General features: G+C 32.7%; 1 protein-coding gene across 37 annotated transcripts in view; it reads left to right on the top strand.

Annotated features, from left to right (window-relative positions):
• The window catches only part of RIMS2 (regulating synaptic membrane exocytosis 2), a 637,809-nt gene that overhangs the window by 487,124 nt on the left and 124,119 nt on the right, over positions 1-26,566 (top strand). For 15 of the 37 annotated variants that reach the window (XM_045561860.1, XM_045561865.1, XM_045561861.1 and 12 more), the window contains one exon: positions 17,001-17,173. The exons of the other annotated variants lie outside the window; for them this stretch is intronic. In XM_045561860.1, coding sequence (XP_045417816.1) covers positions 17,001-17,173 — 173 coding nt within the window. The remainder of the gene's footprint in view (positions 1-17,000; positions 17,174-26,566) is intronic. 37 annotated transcript variants of the gene reach the window in all.

Below are 26,566 nucleotides of genomic sequence, written 5' to 3'. Positions count from 1 at the left end.
CTTCAGTCCCACTTATGAAATTACAAATGGCTGTTATAGCCTGATTAAAAGACAGTTGTATATTAAAATGAAAAAGGATAAAATCATATTTTAAAAGCTTTTATGTCCTGTTTTCTCTCTTCTATAGTTTTTTATTCATTTTTGTAAGGGTAAATTTCACATTTATTTTATGTATAAAATGTATATATCTATATTATATATCCATCAAATTAGCATTTGAAAGTAACCAAAAAATTTCTGCATGTATTAATATAATTTCTTCCTGTATGAGATAAGTAAAGGAAGGAGTGATCAATACATTATCAAGGGAGAAGGAGCTATTGGAAGTATAGTTTCTTGCTATTGATGCACATTATAATTAACTACAGTAGCAGCCACATTCTCGGCAGAATTTCTGACATCTTGATGACAGAAATAGAGATATATGAGCAGTTTTATTAAAGACTCTTCAGTTTATTTTTGGTGATTATGATTAAAAGTAGACTACAAAGTACTATTGAAAGTGTGGACTCTAGAACAAAACTGCCTAGATTCAAACCCTACTTCTTCCACTATCTCTATGATCTTGGGCAAGTTATTCAACATCCTGTGCCTCAGTTTCTTCTTGTATACAGTGTGCTAATAATAGTACCTACCTCAGAGGACTGTCTTCAAGATTAAGTCTATTTGTATACATTATAACTCTTAGGACAGAGCTGGGTACATAATAAGCAATTAGTAAATGTTAGCTGCGATATGATAATGGTGGTCATCATGGTGATGATGATGATGATAATGGTAGGGAAGAAGGAGAAAAAGAAGAATCATATTTCCAACAGATAACTTGCTCTTACCAAAGCCCTTGGGGGTTCAAATCTATATTTGCTGCCATCAAGAATCTACTAGAGTAAGATAATCTTAAAAACAAGTGGGGAGAAAGGGATGAAAAGTTGAAAAATTATGGTAGTTTTAAAAGCCTAAAAATTGATTTGAGTTGTCTTATTTTTGTCAGTCTAGTCAAGTTTTTATCTACCCAAAATTATCATAACATTTCTATTCCCTAGCAAGCTGGTTGTACTTCAACTTTAATTCATTTGTCTATCTATTGGTATAGATATACCTACATACAAAAGTATATTTACACAGAATTTATATATCTATATATACATATACCCTAAACACATATACACACACCCCCTAAAGCTGTGAACCAGAGAAGAATTTATATCATCCATGTCGTAGCTGACAGAAGCAACAACTATTCATTTCTTCCTTGCTTCATAGGAAGAAATTCATATTTCTTCTCTGTCTCTTGCTTTTTGTAAAAGATCTATAGTTAAAAACTTGATGGCAAATAATTTTAATGAGATTTTAGAGATTTTATATTTTTATTTGTGATTAATCTTTGGTTTTAAAAGCTTCTAATTTTATATTCCTTTTTCCTTAACATTCATATCAGTTTACTAGGGCTTCCATAACAAAATACCATAGACTGAGTGGTTTAAAGAACAGAAATTTATTTTCTCAGTTTTGGAGGCTAGAATTTTAAGATTAAGGTGTCAGCAGGGTTGGTTCCTTCTGAGGCTCTCTTTGGTTTGCACATGGCCTCTTTCTTGCGGTGTCTTCCCTTTGTGTGAGTCTGTGTCCTAATCTCTTCTTATAAAGACACCAGTCAGATTGGATTGGGGCCCACCTGTGTGACCTCATTTTACCTTAATTACCTCTTTAAAGGACCTGTCTCCAAATACAGTCACATTTTAAGGCACTGGGAATTAAGACTTCAACATTTTGGGGGAACACAATTCAGTCCATAACACATCTCTACAGAGTAGATAATGATCTTTTAAATTAACATTTTAACGCATTATTAAAGCATATTTGATTATAACATGAGTAGGGATTTTAAGGCAACTAACTGTAGCTATTTTGCTTTGAACTTTTTTGTTTCTTTTTTGATTTTGTTACATTCTTTTTCTATTTCTTCCTATTTTTTCATCTACCTTTTTAAATCATAAGAGATAAAATATTTTTGTTTTGTATTTGCAAATTCATTTTTAAAGTTATCTTTCTTAGCCATAAAACCACATTTAAATATAGTTCTTTTAGCCATAATTTCATTGTGACATTCAAGCATGGGTCCATTTCCTTTACAGGCATTTGTGAATTGCTGCCTGCTACCATATATAATTATAGTTTAGGTCAAGAAATATAAAAAGAATATTTTTTTATTATGAAGAAGTCATTTGCGATAACTTTAAGAGCAACTTATGTGTTAAAGAACACTAAAGAATTATAGAAGAAATTTTAACTTTTCCATTTTTAGTAAATATTATGTTTCTAAAAACTGACAAAGGAAAGAATTAAAAAAAAATTACATCCAGCTACCTATAGGTAAAAGGGTCAATCTATAGACAATGGCTGCTATTGCCAAGAGCATGATTTCTTCTTATATATTACCTAAGAATACATAGCGGAAACATTTTCCTTTTACCTCCAGCAAAAAAATAAATTTATGCCTTTATCTTTGCTTTCATCAAGACTCCAGAGTTACTGGCTTGCTAATAACCAGGATACCTGCAGGAGATGAATGATAACGAACCACAGAAGGGAGAGAGATCTTTCTTTGTAGAATTAGGGAGGATATGGAAAAAGAAGGAAGAAAATGTGATGAAATGGGGCAAACACATTCTTTCCAATCAAAGGATTAAATATGGATATATAAATATAATAAATATAAGAATATTCAAATTAACAGATATGTGAAAACATATATACCTTTTGAACCGAGGCATTTATTACCTAATAAAATACATATGTTCTGTCTTAGACACTGATTATTTGCTTATTTTTTTATCTTTTACATTAAACTATATACTTTTTGAGAATATGTAAATTATATAAAATATATTTATTCATCTTTGTAGTCTTTCCAGTGGCAGGCACTTTGCCTTGGTCATAATAAGCACTCAATGAGATTATTTTTAGTGAATGAACACTGGCATGGATGAGGAGAAGTTAAAATGGTAGGGGTAGGATAGTTTGGAAAACGTTTTAGAGGAAGTAAATTTTAAGCATTTGTACCAATATAAGGACACGATAAGATTTTCTGGAGAAGGTGTAGATAGGTTATTGCATAAGAGTCAAAAGCATATTTTCTAATGGGCATATGAATATTTATTTCCATCTATAGATAATCATAGTAGAAAGAATACTGAGAAAGAATGGGAAGATTTGGGTTCTAAAATTTTGATTCCACAACTTAAGTGATAAGACTTCGGATAAATTGCCCGATAGTTCTTCACAACCCAGCTTTCTTCTGTCTACAAATTGAGGGAACCTTATAATCTATAAAGTACTATACAAATACATGGTACTTTGGAGGGAGCATTGAACAGAACTACTATGTATTAACATTTGGGTTTTAAGCAATTTCATCATTAATTAAGAAATCATTTAATCTCATAACCTAATTTTTAAATTTAGATTTAAAATAGATTTTTCTATACTTTCCTTTTTTCAGTTCTAATGCTTCACCTCTGGTTAGTGAAAGGCTCTCTAATAGATGTATTCTCATGAATGCTTGAATCTATATAATTTTTTTAGAAACATGGCATAATAATTATGATTCAGAGAATAAATTTATGTGTATGATGTTTTGCCTATTATTTTACGTAAAATAAATGATAGCCAATTTTGAATCGACATTTATATCAAAACCTTTAGTCAGTAAGAACAGTCATCTGAGGCAATGTGGAGCTATCCACTTCTAATAATATAATTTCAACTTAATTTGGCTAATTATAATATGAATGTATCTATAATTTTGTTATGTAATAGTTTTGTTTATGAGCACAAAAATTGGTTGTAATTCTTCTTCAGTTGGAATAATTACAGATATTACTTATTAGCAAAAGAAATCTAATATTTTACTAAACATTTGGAAATTTTATTATTTCTATTTCATCAGTTTTGAAGATCGTAAAATGATAAGTCAAGTCTGGAAATAATATAGCCTACCTTAGAATAATATCTCATATGAAGGAAGGAACTTTTGGCTGCTGCTAGCTCCGGAGGATAGAAACATTGTATATGAAAGAGTACAGCACGAGGTCTGGCACAAGGGAGTGCCCAGTAATGGTAGTTATTTTGTATTATAACATGGGAAGTAGGAGTAATAAGAAAAAAACTTAGAGTTGAACTCCATTCTGTTGATAAATGAAAACCTACTAGCTCAATACAGCTTCCTAACAAAGAAAATGGCTATGATTTTATGATTGGCCATTTTCAGGATACAAAGCCCTTCCCATTTCCTGCCAAAAAAAAAAAAAAATCACCTGAATCGTAAACAGATTTAAATGGGTTATTTCAACAGGAAATAAAACATCTTTTTATTCAAGTTAGTTTATATGATATTGTTTTTGATTATTTCAAAGTTTTGCTTTGCTAAAATCCATTGAATTATACTTACAAATAATGATATTTTAATGCTGCTTTTGTATTCTGATTATACATATCATTTTAGACATATTTTTCAAAATTTCAGAAAAGGAAATAAAGTTTTATTTTAAAATATATACCTAAAGTAGAAAACGATATGTGTATGTTTTTAAAATAAATGACTGTTCTAAAGTTACTTGCCCAGTGTCCCGTTAAAAGTAATACAAATTATCACAGTGATGAAAGTGAAAACAGATTTTTTTTTGAAAACAGATATTTTTAAATGAAAAGAAGTAGAAAGACATTAACACTAACAAGTTGAATAATCTCAGTCAATTCATTTAACTTCTCTGTTTCTCAATTTTCTCATATGTAAAATGAGGAAGCTAGGTCCTCTCTGAGATCTCTTTCCACTTTAAAACATTGTGAATTATTGAATGACTCAGTGATGAGTAAATAACCTAAAGCATATTTCACCACGAAATAACTTTCCTGGGCTTTTCTCTTAAATAAAGAGTGTTTATATGAGTTTTCATGGCTTTTGTTTTTGTTTTTGTTTTTTACATCTGAACATATTTTACAAATTTGGTATCTTTCTATAACTTGCAACTCGTAACTGCATACCTGGAGTGTTCCTGAAGCTGATTAACTGTAATTCTGGATTCTGGTTCTGCAACATTAAAAGAAAAAAAAAATGCCAGAGACCAAATGAGTAACAATAAAATGGAGGAAAGAGTGAATGAAGAAGGAATTAAGGAAGTAAGGGAGAAGAGATGAACAGGAGAAAAAAAGAAAGGAAGAGAGATTGGTAGGAAAGGAAGGAGAAAGGGAAGACAGGGAGGGAGGAGGCAGGCCAGCATAATCCTTCCAAACTATCTAATTAGGGAAGCACACGTACCTAAGTAATGAGTATACAAATAGGCTGTGTTAAGTGATATAATAAAAGAAAACTACACAAAGGAAGAATAATAACAGAAATATTTGTTTGGCTGTGAGAAATCTGGGAATAGAATACATGAGGTGAAGGATTTGTCAGGCTGAGGAGAGAGCTTAAACCAAGTTGTAAAAGTACATGAGCATAAGCCATGTGTTAGAAGTAGCCAGTAGTTCTTTAGGGTGGAAATATACAACAAATTAGGAAACATTTTAGGAAAAAAGAATGGAAAAGTTGGCTAGGACTGGATTGTGGAGAACTTTGAATCTTTCAGTTAACAATATAGAATCCTCTCTATTTTATGTTTATGTTCTTCTATATTATTTATTATGTTAAATATCTATATTATTTAATATCTTATCATATGTTAATATCTGTAGCAATATCAATTTATTATTTTAATATAGATTTTATGTTACATATTATTTCTCTATATCTTTATAAAACCTATATCGAATGATGGGTTTTAAGATTTTTGAGAAAGTCACTAGTATGAACAAATTTGTGTTTTTGGAATATAACTTTAATGATATATTTAAGATGTATTTGAAAAGGAGATTAAAGACAAGGAGTCCCATTCAGTGGCTTTGCTTTTGTTCAAACAGGAGGTAATTATTCTTCTTTGCCCCTGCTTTGACTGTTGGCTCCATCCCAAATGGGATGTAAACCCAGTTGTTGCTGCTCTGTCTTCTTACACAGGGAATAAGAGTAGTGAGCCTTTTCTAGGATTTTGAACAGAATGTAATCGTATCTGCCATATGCCTGAATTTGATGGATCAGAGCAATTCTCAGGCCCCCTCACGTTTTTCAACATTATACATACTTAGGCTATTATTTAGCCTTGATTCTCTTAGAGACAAGTGTCTTGAGTTACTCTGTTACCTTCTAAGGCATTAATATTTGAATTAATTTTTGTTGAATTCCTACCTGCCTCAGATTCCCAGGGCATTGTTCCTATAGCTATGTTCTTATGTTTTATTTCTGTTGCAACTTTTGGAATGCTATCTTGTCACTTGATGTCTGCAATATCTATATCCTATATCCTAATAAAGGATATGAATATTCTCTAAAAATTTATAAAAATCATATAATAAGCCATATAATGATAGTTACAGAGGGCCAAGTGCCAGAAATTCTTATGACTAGGGAGGGTTTCTGTATGATTTTTCTTAATTCTAGCTAGATCTTATGGATTTCTGATCTGAAGGCTTAGAAAGGCATTTAGTCATAAAAATGATGTAAGTGCTTTAACAGGGAATTGGCCCATTTAGTTCATACTAACGGGAAACATTTTGTGCTACCCCCTTGGGCTTGGATATAAATGAAATGTTATTGTGTATCAGAATGAGACATTGTTACTAATATACGTAAGGGTTTGAGAACAGACTTTGAGAACATTTCTTGATTGAGGCAGAAATTTCAGGCTGGCATGGTGGCTCACACCTGTAATTCCAGCACTTTGAAGAGGCCAAGGCAGGAGGATTGCTTGAGGTCAGGAGTTCAAGACCAGCCTGAGCAAGAACCAGATCCTGTCTCTACAAAATATAGAAAACTTAGTTGGGTGTGGTGGTAACCACGTGTAGTCCCAGCTACCCGAGAGGCTGAGGCAGGAGGATCACTTAAGCCCAGGAGTTTGAGATTGCAGTGAGCTATCATGACACCACTGCACCCTAGCTAGGGTGACAGAGAAAGCCTCTGTCTCAACAAAAAGAAAAAAGAAAGAAAGAAGGAAAAAAGAAATTTCAGATGACATGAGTTTGAGATATTACTAAGTAATAAAGGGCATACAGATGAATCTAAAACTAAAGCTGTTGAAAAAGAAAAAAATTATTTACCTTATATGGTTACATCTAAATCATAAATGGCTAAGTATTAATATATTATATTACATATTATCAGTAAATTTAAAAAATAGCTGCCTTATTAGGTGTCGGGAAAGAGAAAACAATATATAAAATATTTGAAAGTTGTTTGTAAACCATAAAATTATTCAAATTTGAATTATTAGTGTTATGGTAATGGGTTGTTACTTTCCTTAGTTTAACTTTACTTAATATCAAATGTAAACATAATTATAAAAACTAACCCAAGTTAAACAGTTTCAAGAATGAATAAACCAGAATTTCCAAGTCAGGTTTGATGTTATCCTACCCTAAGTAAAAAAATTATATGGTGTTAAAGGACAATATCTTTTTTTTTTTAATGAGACGTGGAATTAGGAAGTTTTCATAGCCTATTTATGAAGTTTATGTAGCCATTTTCACATTTTTTTAAGTCCAGGTAAAATATTTGAGATTATAGCTTAATGATGGTGAAAATGCAGTATCATAATCTAGAGCTTCTTTAGTTTCATCATGGACTATGCCTAATTATTATTATGGTAAATATTTATTATGTATCAAGATCTGTGATCTTATTTAAAGCTCACATTGGACCTATGAAGAAGGTATTATGTCTACTCTATAGATTTAGAAAGAGACTCAAAGAAGTTAAGACATTTGCCTGAGATTACATAGCTACTAGTAAGTGGAAGAGCAGTTACACATCCGTGTCTTTGAACTCAATCCTGTGGTCATTATGATATATTACCTCTTATCATCAAAATTAGATGACTACATTATGATCTTCATTAATATTATTTCTTAGAGAATATGTCTTTATATCATGAAGTCAGAAAATAGTTTTTTCTGACACAGATCAAGAAGAGTTTACACATTCAGGAAGGTATATCAGTCAAGTTGGCATTCAACTATTCACAACAAAACTCCTGACAAAATAATGTGAATAAATAAGAACTTTTTTTACCCCACATAACAAGGAATCCAAACAGCAGCTCAGAGCTGGTACCATTGCTTAAGGAACCAAGCACTCTGTCTTCTTGCTCCCCTTTCTTAGAGTAAGGCATTTATCCCCATTGTCACAGAATGGCTCCTATACCTGTAGACTTATATTTAAACTTCAATCAGAAAGAGAAGAAGGAAAGGCCAATGACCATACCAGCTGATAAGCCCACTGTAATCAGAAAACCATTTGCTCTCCAAAAATCCCACCCTATAGATTCCTGCTGATACCTCAGAAGTCAGATTCATGTCACATGATCACCTTAGCTACAAGGGATCCTGGAAAATGAAGTTGTTATGTTTTGTTGTTGTTGTTAAAATCAGTATGTATTATTTCAGTAAAGAATAAAGGGGGCTGGGCACAGTGGCTCATGCCTGTAATCCTAGCACTCTGAGAGGCCGAGGTGGCTGGATAGTTTGAGCTCAAGAGTTTGAGACCAGCCTGAGCAAGAGCCAGACCCCATCTCTACTAAAAATAGAAAGAAATTAGCTGGAAAACTAAAAATATATAGAAAAAAATAAAAGTTAACCAGGCATGGTGGCGCATGCCTATAGTCCCAGCTACTCGGGAAGCTGAGGCAGCAGAATTGCTTGAGCCCAGGAGTTTGAGGTTGCTGTGAGCTAGGCTGATGCCACGGCACTGTAGCCTGGGCAACAGAGTGAGACTCCATCTCAAAAAAAAAAAAAGAACAAAGGTGAAAAGACCAGGTGTGGAGGCTCATGCCTATAATCCTAGCACTTTGGGAGGCCATGTGGGAGGATTGCTTGAGCCCAGGAGTTCAAGACTAGCTTGGGCAATAGGAAGACCCCATCTCTACAAACAAAATTAGCTGGGCATGGTGGTGCATGCCTGTAGTCCCAACTACTTGGGAGGCTGAGGCAAGAGGATTGCTTGAGCCCAGGAGTTGGAGGCTGCAGTGAACTATAATGATATCACTGCACTCTAGCCTGGGCAACAGAGCAAGACCCTGTCTCAAAAAAAAAAAAAAAAAAGAATGAAAGGGGAGAAGGAATGTTGGGTACACATCCAGCAGCAACTGGCACAAATGAATAGGTGTTAAATATTCTAATTACCAAAAAGAAAAACCAAAGACCCACTCATAACCCCCAAATAGCTAAATATTGAGATGATAATAGTTTCCATGAAATAAATATGCAATATTTCTTGACTGATTAGAATGGAGTATTTGGGGGAAGGAGAAATCAAAGATAATTTAAATGTTTTCTGGGTTTTAGTTGGATATTGACCTTAATAAATAGTGCAGGGAATATAAGAGATACAAGAAGAGCTGGTATGGAATGAAAGAGAATAAATGTGGTTTGGGCTATATTGAATTTGAGGTAGCTGCTAAACAGCATATAAGAGATGTCATGTTAGCATCTAGAAACACATATCTGAAGTTTGGGAGAGAGGTGAGGGAAAAGGTAGGGATTTGTCAGTCATTATGTGGTAGTTAAAATGGATAGGTAATGGATTAGATCATCCTGGGGAAATACACATAGTGGAAAGAAAAGAGGCGTCTTAAAGATGGAAACTTTGAGACAATATAATTTAACATCAATTTAGGGAAAGCAAATCCAGGAAAGGAGATTAAGAAGAAATGGTCAGGGAGATAGGGGAGAAATCATGAATGACATCTCAGATGCCATAATGGAAAAGTTTCAGGAAGAGAGAAGAAAGAAGAAAACTAAAAAGACACCACTAACTGGTAAATAAGGGTGTTATTGGATTATTATGTTTGTTTGTTTGCGGGGGCGGGGCGGGGGGGTATTTGAGAATAGCTTCAGTAAATGGTAGATTAGAATGGGTTAAGAGTTACAGATTCTCTTGAACAAAATGTTAAATTCATTTGTTAAGGGCAAAAGCATAAGCACTGAAGCTACCCGAGATCTCTAAACCTGGGATTTCATTGCAGAACTGGCATTTCTATTGCTGAAAATTGTGAGAAATCAATGGAAATAAATAAAGGTTGATGTTTTTCAAGGAGGAGCTGATTACTAATAGAGTTCCCATAAAGCCAAACCTTTGGGAAAGTCATAATTGAGTCCTGGCAACAATTCTTCCTCTACGAATTCTTCAGAAAAAATTATTCACCTCATAAATTTCCTCCAGACCAGGACACAGTTCTTCAGTAAGTCTTGGCCTATGTGCTAAGAGATACCCTTGTTTGATTATAGCTTTTTACCTTAAGCTGTTCTTGCCATACCATGTTTTAAGATTTCACTGGAAGAGTCTGTTTCTATATCTATTGAGTGGAGATTAATACCTTCTTCACAGGACCAATGTGAGCTTTAAATGAGATCGCAGATTGTAATACATAATAAATATTTATTCCTTATTCATTCTCTCCTAAGGAGTCTTAGTGAATCCTACAAACAATGCCTGTATTCCTAAACCCCCCACCCAGTGGTGTGTCCAACTCTATGTTCACTTGATAACTTGAAACCAGCCATGGTGGGAGTATTTATATTGGGGAAATCAGCAAACTCTGAACATCAGAATTATTTTCCCCTGGGAAGCTGGTTGTTAAACATTTACCATAACACCACTACCTACACCCACCACAGAGAATGAAATGATTGTATGACTAAACTCTATGCAGCTATCATCACAGTCTCCTATACTTTGATTTGTTACTTCATACTGGAGATAATACTTCAGTATATATCCCAGGTTAAACTTGCCCATTCCATTCATCTTGATTATTAAACATTCATTGAGTGCCTACAATGTGCCAGGAACTGATACAGATAATAGGATTCCTAAAATGAATAAAAGTCATTACCCTCTTACACTCATGAGGTTTTTAATCTAGCAGTGTGGGTAGATTACAGATAGATAAACAGATTAATGATTAAAACATGATGGATGGATGGATGAAGAGAAGAGAAAAGTCACATGATAAAACTATAATAAAGGCATGAATAAAGTAATTTAGTAACACTCAAGGTAGTGATTAATTCTCCTTGAAGTAATTAAGGAAGACTCACAAAGAAGGTGACATCTTTACTGTGCCTTGGAGATTGATTAAACTTATCTCATGAAGAAGGTGTTGAATATGGTTCATCCCACCTGACAGTACTTCACCTGACTCCAGCTATCACAATGGCCACCTTGCAAGCTTTGGAAGGATTAACTGAAATGATCCACATATACTATTTAGAACAGTGCCTTTCACAGGATATATACATATTAATTAAAGCTAGTTTAATTACCATAGCAGGGGGAAGATGCCATCAGGCCTGAAGATCACCAAGAGAGAAAACTCAGTGCCTCAGTCTCCAGTGAAAAATTTAGATCCTTGTCTCCATTCCAGACTGAGGCACGATATTCATTAATCTCAGCTTTATTCCAGAATCCTTCCCTTTGAGCTCTGCAGCTACCAGCAATCTTTCAAGCTGGGATTTCATTTGCAGAATATTGTTTACAAAAGTAACTCTTAAATGAGCCCTCAAATCTCTGTGGCCTTCTCTCTCTGCCTTTTTCCTCCGAAGTAGAGACCATTATCACACAATACCTTTCTTAGGGAGTCATATATAAACAAAATTATCTCTGACAAAAACATTTTTGTAAAGTATAGCATTCAGATCAGGCACTGATACAAACTTTGACAGAAGAAAAAATTATCTGGAAGTAGCTCCTCAGAGAGTACCTGCAATTGTGATATTATCAAAGGGCAACCACTATTCTCTTTGAATTATAATATGAAATAAAAAATAGGATGGCAAAAATGAGAGCATCTTCTTACTCACATGGTTATTTAATTGACTGCAGTGCCAGGTCTCCCTCTGCCTCTGCCTTCTCCTCTATACCCCCAGCAAGACCCCTGCACAGAACCTCAGACTTCCCTTTCTTTTCCAAAGATTGTGTTTGTCCTGGTTTTTTCCCTATATTTTGATCAACTCAGTGTATTTCCTCCCTGAATAACATATGAATATACCTCCAAGTACTTCTTGACAGCATAAAATTTGTTTTCCTTCAAAATTGGGTTTTTTAATGCCCAATATTTTGAAACAATCAATTTTTGGAATAATGTTTTAGACAACAAATTGTAGTTATCTGGTGAGATTTATTAAACTGAAGATATGCAGTATTTAAAGAAACTCTTATAATCCCACCCCATCTTTTGTCTCAGAAGTTCATGCATGAAGCTCAAACAACAAGGGTTGCCGAGATGCAATAGAGAAATCTAATAAGAAATTACCTAACCTAAGAACTTCAAATGAGGATACTGGAGAAAATGGAATTTTTATTTTAACAATTTGACTTTTGCTTTTTCTCAAGTATTTCATTCTAGAATTTTAGTAATAGCCTTCTTTTCAATAGAGCTTTGCAGATATGCCATTATTTTCCACTAATGTTAGATACAGAGGAAGAATATTACATTTTCCAGGCCACTTAGGAACTTTTTAGAGTCTGGAACATCCTGAGGAATAATCATTTCCTGTAAATTTTTCTAGTTCATGATTTGCTTAATAGTAATGTACAAAACATCAAAATGTTGTCGGGAAAAGCTTCTCCACTCTCTTCCAAGATTTTAATGATCTCTAGTCAGAGTAGTTTTCAGCTGAGATCATGTAATCCTATGCAATAAATCTTTGTTTTTATTCTATTAAAGAGAATGATGCATATCATTCATTGTTCAGCTGTCAACTGTATTCTAGTACATGCTAATTATTTAAAACATTATGTATTAAATAGTACCAAGACAACACCATCCATTTCCTAAAAAATGAATTTACTTATTCACATTCATAGCTCATTACCTTGGTATAATAATAATTTAGCCACTTCTATCTCACTGTTAAAGTATATAACTTTTGTTTCTCATAATTTAGATAAAGCAAAACTACATTTAACCATTTTTAATGTGAACTCTAGTACTAAGACATTTCATACTTAAATTTCTGGGGGCTTTTTTTGAGTTGTATATGTGAAGATGTTATATTCTAAATATGTTCAAAATATGTTCTTCTAAAATTTTATTTATAAAAACATTTTTCATATCCTTCCTCACAGTCCACATTTCTCATTCTTTTAATTATATGTCTATTTGTAATGGAAGCCTGAGCTATATCCCAATGGTAAACATGCTTAGTTGCTTAGAAGTCAACAGAGAAATACATTTGGTGCAAGCCTTAAGTAGATAACAGAATCATCATCAAACTAGAGCTTTTAGTTAATTTCTATTCTTTCTCTATATAAACTACTTCATTTTGTGTTTTTATTTAATGACCTTCTTCTGTAGACACTGAAAATAAGCCTCTGCTATTTGCCAAGCATGCTACATGGGTATTTTGAATATATATTTCTCAAGAATTCTTAAAATAGGATTTACCCTTATCTTACTGGTAAGAAGGCTAAACCTCAGAGTTTAATTTAACTAAAAATAAATTTAAGTGCTAAAAGAGATGCAAAGATGAGGAAGATACTGTCCTGGGCTTCTGGAGTTTATATTCTAATAAAGGATTTAAAAATTAAACATGAACATATTTACACAAACATACACACACACATAAAGTCCTATAACAAGGTGGTATATGATGAAGTACATAAAAGGCATAAAACTATAGTATAGGGAATGTTATCTTTCCTTAAATTTTGCATATCTAAAATTTTAGCTTAGCAAACTGGATTATCTGGCAGATCTCAGACAAAGTTTTGTACACTGCACACCATGCTTACATGTGTTTTAAAAACTAAACAAATTCTTAAGCCTTAGGCTAGCCTGTATGTATGAACCTATGAATCATAGCAACAGGACTAAAAGTCATGACAGACTTAAAAAGACAATGGCTAGAGCAGGCAAAATCAGAATCCTAACTACTGAAATTCAAAAGCCAAGTAAACTGTTAAGGTTTGGAAATGAAGGCAAAGCAGATTGGACAAGAACCAATTAGGAAAGCAATGGGATACACAAGTACCAGATGTCTTTGAACAGGAAAAGGTACCACGACAAATATTTAAAATGAGGTACGTTCTGTGTCAGCCAAGAAGTGTCATATGTATTTCCTGCTGAGTTAAAGCTATTCCTCATCCCACAGTTGGGAATCAGTATTTCCCTACAAGGTGATGGGATGTGGATGAACCTGGCTGAAGGCGGAAGGTGCAGCCTGAGGACATGCTAGGAGTCAGTGGTAAAGCTGGGTTTATATATTTATTGTTAACTGTTTCTATCTAATATTTCTTTAGCTAAAGATATTCCTGAAATTGATACAAGCCAGTATTCAGCTACGATTTATCTAATCATCATCATCATCGTTGTCATCATTTGTCATTTATTAAATGCTTGTTGTGTGTCAGATATTGTGCTAAGTGCTTTACATGCATTGTCTTGTTTAATCCTTGCAGCAAGCCTGGAAGATGAGTACAGTTGTTGTCCTTATTTTGACAGATGAATAACTGAGACTCATAGCAGTTGATCCAAGATCACAAACCTAATAATTTATGTAGCTCGAATTTAGACCAATGATTCAGTCTCACTCCAGAGCATGGCCTCTTAATGATTACATTATTACCTTTACTGCCTCCATGGTCAAAACTTACAGTTTTTCATGTTAATTTAGGGGATTTAATAGTCCCATGAGCAAAAGTAAAGAAGAAATATAGTACCCAAACTGTTTTTCTAGCCAATTATAAATTATTTTAAAAGAAATAGTAGCAGACTGCTTCTTTATTTTAAGCTTTGAGAATAAGAAAGAAAAAGTCCCCCAAATACAGTATAGTATCTATTGAACAATTTTATAGCTTTGAAAAATTTCAAAACTTTGATTTTTATGTAACTAAAATGCTCAGAAAAATATATAAATAAAATGAAAGACTTTCATATCTGTCTTGCCTTGAGATCAAACTTAATTTCATTAAATTTAGTGAAAACATATATAAACATAGAATTTATTATATATGTCTATGTATGTGCAATATATTAGACAGGTTGATAGCATAGATAATGTTGGCTCCACACACTGAAATGCTATTCTAGAAAACGGCTTAAGACATTGTCATTTAAAGTGAATTTTTTTGTATTTTAAAATGACTTTAATTGTAAAAGAATATCATAAGTTAAATTTTTTTAAGTAAATCTACTGTAAAAAAATAATGTTCCCTTTAAAATGAAACACTACAGTTCTAGTTAAATAGATACTTCCTGGAAATAGGCAACAATTTTTAGGAGAATTTTATTGTATGCTTTTTGATAATTGAGAGTTTATCTAACAAAGTAGAATGTTAAAGTGGACTAAGAAAGGCTAATTCTCACCTAATTTGAATGTATATTGCAAGATTAATAGATTCGATTAAAATTTTATGGAGCCTTAGAAATAATCCCTTTATCTTACATTTGAAGGAAGGGTCAGTTATTAACCAAAACACATATATAGCTAGATACTGGGAGGTCCTAGAAAAAAATAAAAAACAACAGATCATTTGAATTGGATCTAATGTTTAAATTATGCTCTGCTGCCATCCAATTTTTCTTGGCCAAAATGTTTATACCTATTTAATATTTGCAATGAATTGTTATTCATGGAGGATTGTTTATTAGGTAATGATTCTTCAAATCACAGCAAGTAGGTTATATAATTACCTTTCTAAGTCTTTATGAAATTTGCCAGTATCTAGAAAATTCTCTATTCCAAAATTAATGAGATAAGGATGTTTCAGCATTATGTTTAAAGTGCATATGAATAAAGAAAAATCTATTAGCAGATATTCTCTTAACTCAACAATGGCCATATTAGATGTTTATAGTAAGAATACTGTTATACTGCCAGGTAGTAATAATACAGTAATGATACTGGCTATGTTTATTTACATCATGCTAGATACCACACATGTCTTAGTTCTAATTTTCAAAACAGCCTTGCAAGGAAGATATTATTATCCTTATTATTTTATAAGCAGGCTCTTAAGTATTAAATAATTTGATCAAATTTACCTAGTTAGCAAGAATTTTCCTTACTCAAGGTTTTCCAGACTCGGGTGTATACTTTTTACATCCTAATATGAGGACTCTTAGCAAATGATCTCTTGTTGTCAACAATTAAATTTGGTACATTAGTTTTTGCATTAAATGTATTTTGTGAGAGTAGGTCATTAACATAAAACATTTATGATGATTTTCAATTTACCAGAATATTTGAACACTCAAGAATACCCTGCACCCTGGCTGTGCCCGTTAACTATCTGATTATTTCAATTCCAGGAAGTTTGAACTATTGTAAATAATAATGACTTTTTCTAGTATTTCTAGGATTCATCAAAATTCCGGCAACCATTCAGAAACTAAACTTTCTTCTTTCTCTTAGATTTTCTATAAAGAGTTAGTGTTTTAATAATTAGATTTTATATTATCTCTAGGTTTTCAGAGAAGCATAATGGATTAAAGAGAAAACTGATGGCTACTAGAATTGGTTTTTATAAGTTACAATGGCAACTTTATCATTACTGTTTTTTTCCAAATTTTATTCAAAAATAAAAAATTCTACTTCCTAATATTAAGCCAAATGTTTATTCCCCAGATTTTAGCTAAATGTTCTTTCCTAAGGCCAGTGCTGTTTTGAAACTATTCTAATGGCCTTCATTGGGGCGTGGTGAATATGTTCTAATTACTTTGCTAAAAACAAGAGTTTCGTATAAATTAAATTTTTCTTTTAGGATAATTGCCATTCACTTTTGTTTTATATGCAACTGAGTGGGGTTTTGCAGTATCCTCTGTGGACAATTAAAGTGCTGAAATAGGAGAAAGCTAATAATTGCTTTGTGTGGTAATACTGACAACTTCTGCGTATTTGTCAATCTATGTTAACAGTATCGATCAGGATGGGATCCTCATAGAGGGGCAGATAATATTTCCACTAAATCTTCGGACAGTGATGTAAGTGATATATCTGCGGTTTCAAGGACTAGTAGTGCTTCTCGTTTCAGCAGCACAAGCTACATGTCTGTCCAATCAGAACGGCCAAGAGGAAACAAGAAAATCAGGTAAGGGGCCTTTAGCAGTAAACTCCGCTAATCCACATTTTAGACTTCTTGCACAGAAAAAATTTTATGGAACTGTTGACAATTTTGCTTACTAGTTTACGAAATAATTTTTTTCATGTTTGTAATTTAAAAATTAATATTATCATATCTTGATGAAATTAAAGTGATGGTTAAGTGAGACTTGAATGTTTTAACATTCCAAGGAATATGAACAATAATATTTTGGATGGGCATTTTTTCTTCCTAGCTGAATACATTTCAGTGATTCAGAAAACATAAGAATATTACTTTTTTAGTGTGATGTTTTACCATCCTCCTGAAATTTTTATAAATGTATGGAAAAGTCTTCATCCTCTCTTGAAAATTTATAAATGTATAATTTGCATTTCTTGCTTGTCCTGTAGATTTTATGGACACCTAAGCTAAATTATATTTTTATTCCTGTTAAATTAAAAAAAAATCTATAACAGACCATAACTTTTGCCTTTTTACCTCTGATTTTGTAAAAGGAAAATGTGATTTTGTTTACACAGTTCTTCTCTGGTATACACTGAAAAAAGTTTTCAATGTTTAAAAGATATAATTTTTATTCATGTTTTGAAAATTTTCATTACATTTATGTTTAATTTTGTATGCATTTTTTCTTGACTTTCTTTCTTTTCTTTCTTTTCTTTGTGTTTATTTGCATGCCTTCGATTTCTGTTGCTTTCAAAAGACCAAAGGGCATAGAAGAGGGAGGGAAAGAAAGGGATAAGCTTGAAGAGATAGTTCATGAGAAGGAAGAGGTAAAAGAAGAAGGAATTAATGAGAATGGGCAAGGGAAAGAGATTACAAAAATGTGTAATAAGGAGAAAAACACAGAATCAGGAGATGAGAAAAAAATACAAGATTTACCTGAGCAAGGGAAAGAAAAAGAACAGTGGAATAAAGAGGATTTGCAAAGGAGATTCTCACAAGATGATGCCAGGTAAAATATGTTAATTTTTTATACACTTTCCATTAGTAGTGTAGTATCTTTTACTTGCCTAAAAATTACTTTATCATTTATTTTCTCGTATTTTATCTATTTAGCTTCTAGTACAACTAATTAATATGTTGGCAAATTATTATCAAATAGATTGACATTGTTTAAGTCTTTAATTTGTATCCACTAGCTGTGAGAGTCTAATTGATTTGGTTTCCAAGTTCTATAAGACTAGTTGAATCAAATTTAAATTTTCCTTTAGCTCTTTTAATATGAATTACTGTATATCCTCCCCATCTGTAAAGTCTAAAGATGAATGAAAAGAGAAACTTGAAAATCCTGAACCAATAGTGAAGACTGCTTCAGGGGCATAGAAGGCAAAACCTTTAAAATGAACTTCTAAAGAGGCTGAAAAAATTTAGCCTACTTTATAAGAAATATTATATACTAGAATCAAACTTCAAAAATGAGTGACAAAATAGCTAGCTAAAAGCAGGATTCATTTAGACTCTGATTCCTGGCCTCTTCTTAATTTTCTGGTAGGTTCTAGTACAATTTGAGTCCTGAAGAAGCAAGGGCAGTGTTTTTTGATACTCTGAAAAGAAAGGGTAGATGCCTCAGGCCTCATTAGAAGGCAAACATGTTGCATTATACACTTCTTGATATTCATTAAGTTAGAAAAACTACTAGAGAAGGAACTTCAAGCAGGGAGAAAGGCAGGGAAAAGCACAAGCAGTAAGGCATAAAACAAATATATTTTTATTTTTATAACACAAGCTAGTAATTAAGTATGAAGCTATCTTTATAGTACTGCATATACTGCATACAGTCAAATAAGCACAAGTATGCAGCAAGACCTTATTCTTCTTCTTGAGGAGATAAAGTTGTCCTGACTCCATTTATGTGAGACTGAAAATTGCAAATTATGTACGTTTTGAAGAAATTGAGTTTTCTATTAGTCCAGAATTTGATTTTATGTTAGTACAAAGTTTGCTTAATAAAGCATACCCTATTCATAAGCCAAATTTTGTATTATTATATCTAAACCCAATCTCAATTTGTGCTTTTCTCATAATTAATGAGAAAGATAATTGGGACAGATGTCTACAAGTGGGTTAGCTATGACACTTCACTTTTTGTCTCAGATTTCTTTACATCTGTGTTCTATGAAAGTTTCTGTATAGCAGGCATTAAACATAAAAATGAATCTTAAGGCACGTTTTGTGATTCAAGCCTAAATTAGTAAATTCCCTTCTGACTTTATTATCTAACTTTGGATAATTACATGGGTTTAACTAATAAAGATGACCATTTTTCTGATTTGTTGGGCATAGGATCATTTCATCACTAATTCACAGAGAAAAGCTTTCCAAAGTGTCCTTGGAAAGAGACACAGTTTCCTTTCGTCTTTGAGCAGAGCAAAATATGAGTCTCTAATGTGTTTTCTTTTCTATATACTGTATAGATGAGAACACATGAATCCATTGGTGTTTGCCTATATTGATATACCTGGCTTGAAAGGCAGAGGTTTGGGGAAGACAGTAACCTTAAGCTCCCTATTTTTTAAAATATTACTTTCTTCATCATTTTCTTTAGGAAAAGAGCACATTATTTTACAGGGAAAAGGGAAAGATGGTATATTCCTAGCTATATGGATCATCAAGGCCCTGTATTCAGCTTAACTGTATAACACTTCTGGAACTACAACTAGAGGAGGCCAAGCTGATCTCTCTAGGGAATGTACATCCCATATGATGGCAGAAAATATCAACTGCAATTGTTTATAAGAAAATGTTGGTGTCACTTATTAATTACTGCAACATAGGCTCTTGAATTTGTTTTTAATTTCTTATAATAAATCTAATAATCTTTATTCTAAGGGAATATATGTCTAAGTATTCCCAGTAACGTTTTGGTAACTGATACACACAATCATAGGTTGTTTAAACATTAAAAACAACTTATGTACTTATACAACATTATTGAAAATAATCTTATTCTATAATACAGGGTGAGTATTCCTTATCTGAAACACTTGAGACCAGAAGTGTTTCAGATTTCAGATGTTTTTCAGATTTTGAAATATTTTCATATACATGATGAGATATCTTGAGGATGGAACCAAAGAAACATGAAATTTATTTATATTTCATAGATAGCTTATAAACATAGCCTAATGATACTTTTATACAATATTTTAAATAATTTTGTGCATAAAACAAAGTTTGTGTTCACTGAACCATCAGATGGCAAAAGGTGTCAGTATCTCAGCTACGCATGTAGACAATCTTTGGTTGTTTGGCATTGCCATCATTCTTGACTATGAATTTATATGCTACTTGTCAGCAAGCACTTTCTTACACTTCTTCACACATAAGTACTTAACAGTAAAAAAAAAATGGCATACCATTAATATAGTGAAAAAGTAATATGTTCGGGGAACTAAGCGGGACAGTAGCATCACCAGAATACCTGTATTAGCTGTTAAACAATCGCAACAACAAATGGCAGTATTTTAGTCTTCAGCTACAATGCTGTGTTTTGATTAAAAGGTATCATGTCAGCTCTCAAAAAGTTTTGAATTTTGGACCGTTTTAGATTTTGGCTTTTTAGATTAGGGAATGCTCAATCTGTACAACATTAACATTTTATGCTGTTCTCTTGTAATCCAAGTTTTATAAAGGAAAAAATTTTTGACTTCAGATTTTAAGTATTTATAGCAATGCTAGTACTTAAAATTAGCACAGAATTCATTGTAATTGCCATTTTCATTACAGTAATTAGATTTCACTGCATGATACAGCTCTCATTCCATGATTATGTTGTTCATGTTATAATAGTCTGCTGAATGTACAAGTAGAAAATGAATAGCAAAAAATAAATTCAAAAATGGTTTGTTAAATGTTTGAATATAATATTTTTTCCTAAGTTGATTAATGAGTAATACATTCATACTTAGCTATTTATGTTTATACACACATATGTAGGTCTGGTAAAATTCTCCTATATCCTTAATGATTATATATGGCAAACGCCAGAAAATCCAAAATTATACTTGCCACTTAAAATATTTTTTTCTGTGTGTGTGTTTTAAATTTTATATGTATTTACATTTGCTGATTGTATAAGATATTATATATTGGTAAGCTGGCCTAGAAAAAAAAAGCATTGACCCATAGGGAGAAATCATTTATTCAACCAATATTTATTTAGAAAATTTCTCAAGCACTCTATTAAGAGGTGGAGATAAAAATGAAATTAAATATTTCTAAACGTCTAAGCCTGAGGCTGAAGCAGTTTCTTAGCCATGTGTGGGTGGATGTTTGAGGATAGCGCCACATCCCAAAAATGTCATCAAGATACCTGAACAAATTTATAAGGTATTTGATGGAAGAATTTGGTGCAGAAAGAGGCAATCTTGAGTAAATTTTCAATGGAAGATAGACAAACAAATATTGAAAAGTATAGTATTGTCAAAAGCAACAATGTTAGTAGCTTTGTGTTCAAACTAAATCCTATTCATTCTTTCAGGTTCTATTCTGCAGACATAAGACAAAATTTTGAAAATCAAGAAATTCTTTGAAATTTTTTGAATTATAAACTTTTAGCTCTCAGGCATGTCTATAAATGCTGTGGAATTATACTTTCTCTTTTTTAAGAGAGTTACTCTTTTTGAGATAGGAAACTTTTTTGAAGGAAAATGATGGCATCTGTTCAAATTTTCATGAATAACTGTTAAGAGACTAAGCTATTAAATTATCTAGCAGAAAAGTTCTTATAATCTTTAGAAGGGCAAGCAGAATAATTGTTAATGAAATACTTATTCAAAGGCATTGCTGCCATGGCATGTCTAGATCAGAGTTAAAATGGGGAAATAGATTACATGAGTATGTAATTATAACTCTATGTGTACAGCATATTTTTGCCTATGTTACAGACCTTTAAAGGGGGAGAAGTATGTCTCTTGAAAATAATCGTGGGCTAGAACTCTAAAATATCTGGATTCTCATCCTGACTCTGTCGTGTATACCTACCCACTTAATCTGTCTGGGCTTTTTAGTTTATCAAATAGAGGAATGGATGATTCCGTGATTCACGCTCCTTTCCATAGCTTAAATGAACAGAGTACTCACCAAACAGGAAAGTAAACATGCTCTATTATACTGATGATTTGACTTTATTATCATGAACTCAAGAGATAATTGATTTTGTGACTTGTTTATTATCATGAACTCAAGAGATTATTGTTTGTGACCATGGTACAACAAAAATCTCAACATAAGTTTCTATTATTTGGCAGATGTTTCCAAAATTTATGTGGCCAGTATTTAATATTCCATTGATTAAATTCAGTTTTAGGGGCTTTCTGGAAGTATGCTTCAGTGCTAACTCATCCCAGAGGGCATGACAGACTGCTCTTCCACCAAGCATTAACCTATGGCTTGTGTTTTCTTTTGTTTTTTCTTTCTCACTAAGGCTACCTTCTTTTTAAGACCACTGAGAATCTTACAAACCCAATTAACTTCTGCTCTGTTTTATGATTGGGTGTAATACTCAACTGAGAACTGTCTTAAAACACTTGAACATCACTCCTAGGATTGTGATTATGTAATTTTGGGAAGGGGCCCAGGAATTTGCATTTTTAAAACAAATACCTCAGGTGATTATGATGCAAGCAGTGTGTAGAGGCCATCTATTCTCTCTTTTGGGTTACTTATATTTCCTAATGAAATTTAAGATCAGCTTGTCAATTTGTGGGGAAAAAAAAAGGCAGCTGGGGTGTTGATAGAGAGTGTGTTCAATTAGATCAATTTGAGTTATTGCCATCTTAAAAATAGCAAGTCTTCTAATCCATGAACATGAAATAATTGTTCCATTTATTTTTTCTTTACTTTCTTGTGATGTTATTTTATAGTTTTCAGTGTACACGTCTTGCACTTCTTTGTTAAATTTATTCTAAGTATTACGAAGTATACAGGATAAGTATATATTGTACTACAGTCAAGCAACTTAACATACCCATGATCTCATATAGCTTCCTCTTTCCTTCCTCCCTTCCCTTCCCTTCCCCTCCCTCCTTCTTTCCTTCTTTCCCTCGTTCCTTTCTTCCTTCTTTCCCTCCTTTGCTCCTTCTTTCTTTCTTTCTTTCTTTCTTTCTTTCTTTCTCTCTCTCTCTCTCTCTCTCTCTCTCTCTCTCTCTCTCTCTCTCTCATTCATTCATTAATTCATTCATTCATTTCCAGCCCAGATCTCCTTCCTAATCATTTGCCAGATCTATCCACTTGGGTTCTGGCCGTCTTCTTGTCTGTCCCAGGGACATACTAAACTCAGCATGTAAAATTAAAGTCATCATACACCTCACCAAACAAGCAACCAAAATAAATAACCCATTCCTCCTTCTGTATTTTTTACCTTAGTGCATGACCCAGTATCCTCACACCTGCCCGAACCAGAAACCTGAGTATCACTCTTTACTAGTTCTTCTCCACCAGACACAAATCCTTCTCTCCAAATCACCAAGTCTTTTGATTTCTCTCTAAACCCATTTCTACTGCCATAATTTAAGCTTTTAGCTCTCATGGAGATTAGTTTAGTTGGAAATTCTTATCTTTAAAAAATAACCCATAAATCCAAGCTCATGATAATAACATAAAAAATGAATAGTCAGTTTCTCTGAAGTAGTTAATTTGTAAAAAATTCAGAGTAAAAGGTTTCTGCACTGGTGAATAAACAAAATGTGGTATATCCATAAATACTATCCATGGTATATCCATAAATATTATTCAGCTGTAAAAAGGATCAAAGTACTGATTCATACTACAAAATGGATAAAGCTTTCAAAACTTATGCTAAATGAAAGAAGATAGGCACAAAAGGCCGTATATTATATTATTCCATTTATATGAAGTGTCTAGAATAGAAAAATCCATAGAAACAAAAAGTAGATGAGTGGTTGCCGGGAATTGAGGGGAAGGGAAAATGGAGAGTGACTTCTAATGAGTACAGCCTTCCTTTTTGAGATGATAAAATATTGTGGAATTAGATAGTGGTAATAGTCGTACACCTTTGTGAATATACTAAAAACTACTGAATCATACACTTTAAAAGGATGAATTTTAATGTATGTGGATTATATCTTTTAAAAATGCCCAAAAGGAGATCTCTAGAAAAAAGGGGGAAATGTATAATCTATGTTGCTTTTTCAATAAATGTTATGACTATAGTGGTGAAAAAATGCAAACGATATTTTGTTTAGGGTTTCGTTGTCAATCATCTTTTCTTCTATTCCAATACTCCTTCAGAGCTACCTTTCCCCAAAATAGTTATTCATCTCTTTTTTCTTTTTCTTTTTTTTTTCATTCTAACATTCATTTTAAGTCTCCAGGGTACTGAAGATGAATAAAACACAGACCTTATTTTCAAGAAAAGGTGATTATTTTCTTTCCCTTTTTTTAACAGCCCAAAATTTATCCTTTGAACATAAGTATAATCATTGGCCTAAAACTGCAAACTCTCTCTCTATTGAAGATTCTCAGTTAATAATTAAATAAACCATTCCCGTAAAACATTAGGAAAATTACTGGGTTAAATGTTGATACTCTGTCATATTATTTCTGAGTGTGCTTGTGACTTTACAGTTTCTATGTGGGATACTGAAAGTGACAGATTTGAGATTTTATCACATATATGTTCTGAAGAGAAGGTATGTCTGAAAGTAGAGGACTGAGAAGTCACAGCTACTAGAGCAAGAACCTAAAGATGGAGGAGGAGATGGGATCAGAAGCATAGCTGGATAGTTTGGCTTGAGCCAAAGGAAAAACAAATATGAAATAGATAATTTATTAGATAAGGAGTTGGGAAGTTTGTTGTCACTCCCTGATGGACTTAATTTTCTCAAATACACAAGAGGCAAGAGTATAAGAGTTTAGAAGTTGGGTTAGGGGATGTGAAGATTTGTAGTAATCACTGAAGAAAATATGAGAAGTAGCTGACCAAGGACAAATTAAAGGGTTGATGTATAGTTCTGCAGGTCCAGCTGAAGGTTGGAGACCAAAAATTTCAAGACACACCAACATGGAAAGAGCAGTTTGATCTTTTCTAGCAGCACTGTGGCAGTGAAAGTGTAGTAACAGAAAAGTCGCACTGTAATATTTATTGAGAAGTGGGAGTTTTAATGGGCAGGTTGTTGGAAAAATGGCAGTGGAAAGAAACTAAGAATGCTTGTGCAAATATCAGTGCTAAATAAGAAGGAAGAAAAGTCCATGTGGAAACTGATAGAGTAGGAGAAAATAGAGGAAATCTAAGAATTGGAAAACTATATGATATATTCAATAGTTAAAATAGGGTTCTGGGAGAGTAAGAGGTTTAAGTTAGAGTATGTCATTAAAATTTAAGATTTTACTGTGGAGCTATTCCATTAGTTGACAAATTATAAGACATGGTATTAGAGTGAGTAGAGTGGGTGAAAGAATATGTATGTAGATAACTGGAGCTACCTAAGTTTTGGAATTATGAGGCAGTTGGTAAGGTCTTTTTAATAAATATTTAAATTCCTTAGGATTGTGGTAAAATTGAGAACAGAGAAGAAAACTAAATCAGCTCCCAAGGACTTCAGTAAATTTAGAGAGTGACCATCAGATAGGAAGAAAAAAAAAGGGAGAGAAGTTGTCATAAGCTGCGAAGAAATTTAAAAGTAGAAGAGAAATATTTAAGAAAAAGTAGTCACTAACAAGAAATATTACAATCTATGAAGAAGAATAAGTATTTGTCACTAGAGAAACCTGCAGGTTAAACAGTATGTTCAAGGAAGTAGCAGATTTAGTTAAGACATGATAAAGATTGAGTGTTGCGTTGTGCATAATGGAAAGGGTTTGCTTTGCTATTGGTGTTGCCATACTTTCAGGGTGGTCTTTTCCACTAACTCATAGTATTTCTACTTCAGTACCACATTTCTGTTCTTTGATATGAAATTGAAGATCAGTGTTAATTAAAATATACTTGCACATCTTGTATAACTTTTGAAAGTTACACAGTTTAATTGACTTTTTATTATAGTCATAGCAATTTCTATTAATTTGTACTTCTGTGGTGACTGATTATTCTATCCTGTTATCATAGAAAATCTTATTCAGAGATGCCTACACAGATTAATTTTTACTGATGAATTAATGTCATTATAGATAAAATAGCAACTTAGGGTTATATACATTAAAATGTTTGTTAGCATTCATTTATATATTGAACTGTGTTTTCTGGCATTACCACTGTTGATTAATCTACAGGTAAATAATATTTCTATAAACTTGACTGCTATAGGGATAAAATACATTTCTGTGCTCTTTTGTGCACTTATTTCTAACATTTTTCCCACTGATTGTATGTTAGGGAATAAAATAAATTTAGTATGAGAATAGATAAATCATTAAATT

This window comes from Lemur catta, chromosome 9 (assembly GCF_020740605.2).
Source record: "Lemur catta isolate mLemCat1 chromosome 9, mLemCat1.pri, whole genome shotgun sequence".
Classification (NCBI taxonomy): Eukaryota; Metazoa; Chordata; class Mammalia; order Primates; family Lemuridae; genus Lemur; species Lemur catta.
Note: the sequence above shows the minus strand (reverse complement) of the source record. Positions and strands in the feature narration are given on the sequence as shown.